At 42.1% G+C, this 6,630-nt stretch overlaps 1 protein-coding gene across 1 annotated transcript; it reads left to right on the top strand.

Annotated features, from left to right (window-relative positions):
- The first annotated feature begins 3,548 nt into the window (after nt 1–3,548).
- Nucleotides 3,549–6,335, top strand: LOC308294048 (cyclin-dependent kinase inhibitor 1B-like). Its single transcript, XM_080736756.1, has 3 exons — nt 3,549–4,257; nt 4,705–4,813; nt 6,194–6,335. The coding sequence occupies exons 1-2, from the start codon at nt 3,687–3,689 to the stop codon at nt 4,809–4,811; spliced, it is 678 nt and encodes a 225-aa protein (XP_080592882.1). The 5' UTR covers nt 3,549–3,686; the 3' UTR covers nt 4,812–4,813; nt 6,194–6,335.
- The last annotated feature ends 295 nt before the right edge of the window (nt 6,336–6,630 follow it).

The raw sequence follows: 6,630 nt of genomic DNA, 5'->3' as shown, positions 1-6,630 counted from the left end.
GGCGTAGAGGGAAAACTGCAGCGGGCCAAGTTTGACCCCTGCAAGACCCCCAGTCAACGAACGCTGCTGCTGTTGTGTCTGGCAGAAACCTTGTATCTCCATATTTAATCTGTTTATGTTTGTACATAAATGAATGCCCTATTTTATACTTCAACACAGGATCTTTTTTTCCAGTTCCTGAAAAGTAAAGGTTTTGGATCGTTACCGTTTCCTCCTGACAGTAATGGTTTAAGTCAGGGGTCTTCAACAGGGGGTCCAGGACCCCTAGGGGGTCCCCAGAGTTACTACAGGGGGTCTTCTAAAACTTTGTGTGATAGAAACCTTTTTCTACTTTTTTATATTAACCACTTGAACCCTATAGGGTCCATGTTCTGAGAACTTTTAGCTTGTAGATCGGCTATTTTTGGCAAAGAGGTTTGGTGTACAGAGTCAAAGGTCAAGTTTATTAAGTATTGACGGTTCAAGTGGTTAAATATCTGAAAACACAAATTGACATGAATCCAAAATACACTGACGATTGTGCTGTCAAACAATGAAACTATATGGAATATATGAAAAGGTTGTGGGGGTCCCTGCTTCATCTCTCTCTCAACTAAGGGGTCCTTGGCCTGAAAACGTTGAAGACCCCTGGTTTCAGTAGTTAACAGCATGAAATTAATCATCATTAATTTAATCATACAGATCAATGGCAATGCATCAACAGATCATTAATCAATCAGGCAGCTAAGCATGCTGCTCTCAAGTCACATGTGACATTGTTGATCAAGAGGGCCACAGGTGATGTGTACTGTCTTATTGGCTTAGTGTAAGCAGCGTGTGGATATTATTATTATGTTCAATAAAATAATAGTGTTATTATTATAAATATGTTATCACTATAATACTGTCATTATTATTATTATGACTACTATAACAAATTAAACATAGCACTTTTCTATTGTAATATTTCAGGATCACACACACACACACACACACACACACACACACACACACACACACACACACACACACACACACACACACACACCACAGCAAAATCCCAGAGTGTTAAATTAACTTTGAGAATGTGTAAGTGGAACCTGCTATAACGGTCAACATGTCAGTTTCTGCACTCTCAGAGTTAATAATACTCTGGTCTCTGACCCGTCTACTCTTATTGGTTGATTATGTTACTGATCCAGTAACTGAAGAATATCTACTGTCTGGGTGAGAGAGACATATGCATACAGACTCAAATCTAACATGAAAATGAAGATTCTCATCTTCCATGCAATGTCATTGAAAAATCTCATTAAAATGTCTTTATCACCCTTTGGCCCAGGGGAACACGTCATGATTTTCCTTTTACCTCACATTTTTTCTGCCTATATATGGCCTTGCAGGCCTGCATTACTTTGACAATACTGCACTGCAGTAATATTTACTTTATGACATTTACCTAATTGTTATTGCCTAATGTAGCTATACCTGTATTGACCACTAGAGGTCGCTAACACACAACACTTTGAGTGGTGACAATGACATGGACATAGAGTCGTCAGAGAGACAGCGCGGTCAGAGAGGATCTGATCAGTGATGATCAATTCAAATTTCAATTCAAATGAGCTTTATTGGCATGAGAAAACATACGTTTACATTGCCAAAGCAAGTGTCAAAATATAATAAAAACAGTTGGAAATGGGGAACATAATGTTATATTTAGTTGGAGGGGTACAGCATTGTGTAACAGAGCTATGTTTATAGCCTACAGGGTATAACGTTTTTTGATCACCGAGGTGTTCTATTGACCACGGAGTGGATTTCTTTCTTACTTTTTTAATCTGTGGATCTCCCTCAACAAACAAGTAGCAATTTAAAGCTTCTAATCCGTGCAGGTAGCCTCGTCCACTACAACTGCTCCCACTCCCAGTGCGAAACTAGCCTCGTTGTCTCTGCCTTGCTGTTGCTGCAGGTCTGCAGCATAGAGTTAAAAGGTCTGCAGTCGCAGCCTCCCCATTTTCGGTGTCAAATATCTGTATGATTATTTATGTGACCCTTTCACCACTAGGTGGTGCGACTACACCCTATATCTCCACAGACAGTTTCTCCCATAATATCTATGATCTCTCCATCTTCATTTGTTATTCTCCATAATGCTGATGTAATAACATGTATTAACGCGGGTCATATTATTTTAACATTTTCATCTGTCTTAGAGCGGCCTATAATTAGAATAGGGTGCAAAGGCAGTCAATAGTTGATCTATTCCATTATTTGCCCTTCTCTCTTACTGCAATTTTGCAGGTGAGCAGATTACTTCAAATACCTGTTTGGTTTTGAGATAGGCCTATCTTAATTGTGATTCTATTCTAAATGATCAAATATAAGGCAAGCCTGTGAACCAGATTCAAACTGTTTAGGAAGGAAAGTGATCCAGCCTAAACCAAAGCATGCAGAGACTCCAAGCCTATATGTTTGCAATAAGGTGAGGGTCAGGGGTGGCAAAACAACCACTGTAAATTAACAACAAAAACAACCATTATTAATAATGATAATAAATAATAATAATTAACTTTATTTATAAAGCGTTTTTCGAAACATGGTTACAAACAGTGGCAATGCATGCCTACATATAGGCCTATAGGGCCTACATTACAAGAATGGTTCAGTTTAATCGTTGTTTGATGTTTACGCTGAAACAATTCAGCTTAAAAACAGACTAAACATTCATGTTTGGTGTGCATAAAACCTTTCTCACCAGGTAGTCAGAATATGTCTTAACATTAGACTATACTATTCATGTAGTAGGTTATGCTATTATTACAGTAGGACTAAGTAGTAGGCTAAGTAGCCTAAGCTTCTATATTTAATTTGTAGAGCACATTTCACAGAATTCTAGTCATATGGGCTTGCTTTTATGGTCAATGGCAGTGGTGTAAAGTATAAGTACATTTACTTAAGTACTGTAGGCCTACTTAAGTACAATTTTGATGTAACTGTAGGCCTACTTTACTTGAGTATTTCCAATTTACAATACTTTTACTTCTACTCCACTACATCTCAGATCCAAATATTGTACTTTTACTCCACTACATTTATTTGAAAACTTTAGTTACAAGTTACTTTGCAGATATAAATTATAGGCTAATACCGGTATATATATATTTTTTAAACATACATAGGTTGGTAGACCTACATACAACTATTGCCAAATCAACTCTCTCCATCCATAGAGTTACACGAAGGTGTAAACTACGAAGTAAGCACACTAAAAGCTGCGACAACATGTTTTGTTTTAACACTTCCCAAAACAGAAACAGTGCAAAGGCCTCAGCTGACACTTAAATCCAAACACTGCACTCTCTCTCTGTTTGGCTTCACGCCTAGTCCGGCCCGCGGCAGCCAATGGGAGCGCGGGAGTGGGGGGTTGTTGGAGGTAAACAAACCAATGACCGTGCGAGCTGATGTGGCTTTACTACGAGTTGGTGAGTCGGGCTGGAGGTTATAAATACGTCGTGATCGCTGATTCTAGGTACATTTAAACCGAGCTACGAGCAGGGAAAGTACGTTTATACGAGTTTCTTCTGAAAGACAGCACTTTAACGTACAGCGAGAGAAAGAAAAAACAAATCCTGCTACAGATCGCGCTTTAATACCGGGGATCATTTAATCTACATTTCGTGTTTTCGTGTTTTTTTTCTCGCACCATGTCCAACGGTGTCCAGTTGTCGCTCGCCATGGAGAAGCTCGTCGCGAGGAGGACCTTCCCCCTGCACGCTCGGACCTCGGTCTGCCGCAGCTTGTTCGGACCCGTGGATCACGACGAGCTGAGCCGGGAGATGGACGCCAAGCTCCGGGAGATCTCGGACAGGGACAGCCGGAGGTGGAACTTTAATTTCGAGTCCGACGCGCCGGTGTCAGAAAGCGCTGGCGAGTGCGAGTACGAGTGGGAGGCGACCCCCGCCGAGGAGAGCCCCTCTTTCTACCGGGACTCCGTAACGCCAAACCACGGCAGCAGGAGCCGAGTCTGCCCCGCTACGCCCGTCAAGGTGCGCCCGGAGCCCCGGCGCCTCGTTGCGGATTTATCGGCAACCCGCTGCGAAGAGCGTCTGGTCGGCGACGCCGCTCCTCCGTCCTCCGCCGCCGAGGTCAACCAGGAGAACCGCACCGACAGGATCAACGCAGCCGGGACGCGGAGCCGCAGACACGGCGTCCTGCGACGCAAGAGGCCGGCGGCGGACACCGCTTCTTCTGACGCGAGTACAACGCGGATTACAGGTAAAAACGACATTCATAAACGTGTAATAATAATGTCCCAATCTGGGATATGATGTATTTTTAGGCTACGGCTGTGATTGATGATAATAATACGAAAGTGATTTATATCGTCGTTGTCGGTTGTCCAAAAACCGTCCTTTTTGTATTTATCGTTTTAAAAATGATCGAAACTAGTGAAAACAGCCGATCTACAAGCACACAACGCCTCGCACCACGAGTCGTTGTGTGCTTGTAGATCAGCTATTTTCACTAGTTTTATGTAATAGTCTTGTGTGATGAACCAGGCGAAAAAACGTACACATTTGAAACTTGGAGATACGAGGTTTCTGCCCGACAGTGAAGATAGTGTGTGTGTCATTTTGACTCGGTCTAAAAGAGTCAAACAAGTGATCATGGTAACCGTGATTTCTATTATTAAAACCATTTTTCATCATTCTTTCTCTCCAGATTTCTTCGTTAAAAGAAAGAGAATGGTCGAGAGTAAATCGAGTGACCACCATCACCCCCTGTCTCCGGTCCGAGAAGAGATGACCCCACGGAAGAGAATCCGCTGAAGGTATGTGTGGCTTTTAATCCACGTTTGAAGAAATGCAAGGCATTTTATCTTTTCTTTTCTGGGGGTTTATAGGCTATTAGAACGCTGATGTGTTGTTTCGAATTAAGGACAGTTTTGGGCAGGGCCCTACACATCATTGCACCTATTAAACATATAACATGGTATACTAAGGCAAAGCTTTATAAACGACAAGGCTTTAAATATAAGTTGTGGTTTAGGACAGCTATTGAACTTTATTGCAGTTGTAGGCTAATAATGGACACTATCATGTTTTGTTAAGGTTTTAATTGGGATTTTTATATTGTCATCTCGTTTTACTGTAGTTTTTTAATTAATTTAATTTCAGTAATTTAGTAGCCTATCATTTGTGATTTGGAAAGTGCTATAGGCGATGATTTTTTTTTTAAATTATTGTTATTATTCATTTCTGTGTAATCTGATATTAGGTGTCTTATGTAATGTATAGAACAGTGTTGCAATGGTTTTGGTAGTAATAGCAGTTGTAATGTGTTTGGTATTAGTGCGTAGAAGGCAGTGAGTCAGTAGTAGTGGACTGACTGGTGGTTGTAGTAACCAGGGCTAGGAGTGGGGGAGGGGGGATTGCGTCATAGGGTGCCGGGGAAAAGCGCGCGAGAAGAGGCGCCTGCGTGCTGCGGTGCGCGGTGTCATATTACAGCAGAAAACCAAGCAGGGATTTATGGCTCTTTGAAGTTAGCCGGATCTCTGGGATCCGTTCCTTTCAAAGAGCCGTTCAAAAGACTGTCTCATTTTAGTTACTGGTTAATTTGTAGATTCTGTTGGTATAAAAATGTTTTACCCAACTTAGTACATTTTAATTCCAGTTTACATTGTAGTATTGATACTTTTACTTAAGTATAAAATTGACTCCCAATCCTCAAAAAAAGGAACGGCTCCCTATACTGCAAACCGGATCTCATCGTTCATTCTGTTGAGCCGTTCAACAGACTTGATTCGTTCACGAACGCCCCACCTCTATTCAGCAGAAAACCAAGTAGAGAGGACCCAGAGGAGTCACACTGGCTCTGTGGCTGCTCACTAAACCTGTGCTTTCAGCAGTTTTTACTTGCGTGTCGCGTCGTCGATGGTACAGATTAGAAATCAAGATTTATTACCAAAAAATGCTGCCTGAATTTGACGAGGGCGTTTGAGATAATTATGTCAATTAATTATATAGAAGAAGAATAGGTTTAAATGATGGTGGTGCGCCCTAGCCGATGCTTTAATATGATCGTGGCTGAGAGAGAGAGAGAGAGGCTGACTCATCGTGTATTTCTGGAAAAGGGTGTGGCGGTTTTTCCACTTCTCCAGAGCTGCCAAGTGGACATAAGAACTGACCTCTGTGTTTCTCTGTTTCCGCAGGTGGATTTTTGTTTGCACTATAACCACGGAGGTCATCGTTGCTTGCAGAGGATATTCCTCGGCTCTGCGGCCATCTCTGCTGAAAGCGGAGAGGACTCAGAGGAGGGCTGGGGACTGACTGACTGACTGCTCCTCCACCGGTGGGTCGCCCGGCCGGGGAGCAGCCTGCAAAAACACAGGACTGTGAAGGCGACTTCTTTGAACCGGTCGGGGAAAGGATCAGTCGAGGGGGCACTGGATGGATGATTGGGGTTGGGGTGACTTCGTATCCAGATTGATATATGTAGCATTCATGGTTGCTTTGCAATACAGCCACTTGGCAGTGTTAAAATGTTGTTGTTTTACTTTTTAACATTGTGCAATCCTTAAATGACTTAAAAAAAAATAATGTCTACACTGGCCAAAAGTGTACAGCTTTATAGAAACAACAGCCTTTA

Source organism: Nannobrachium achirus (genome assembly GCF_963921795.1).
Source record: "Nannobrachium achirus genome assembly, chromosome: 11".
Taxonomy (NCBI): domain Eukaryota; kingdom Metazoa; phylum Chordata; class Actinopteri; order Myctophiformes; family Myctophidae; genus Nannobrachium; species Nannobrachium achirus.
Note: the sequence above shows the minus strand (reverse complement) of the source record. Positions and strands in the feature narration are given on the sequence as shown.

Coding starts and splice junctions, on each gene's coding strand:
- LOC308294048 (XM_080736756.1), top strand. CDS start 3,687: ATGTCCAACGGTGTCCAGTTGTCGCTCGCCATGGAGAAGCTCGTCGCG. Junction 4,258..4,704: donor GAGTACAACGCGGATTACAG/GTAAAAACGACA, acceptor CTTTCTCTCCAG/ATTTCTTCGTTAAAAGAAAG.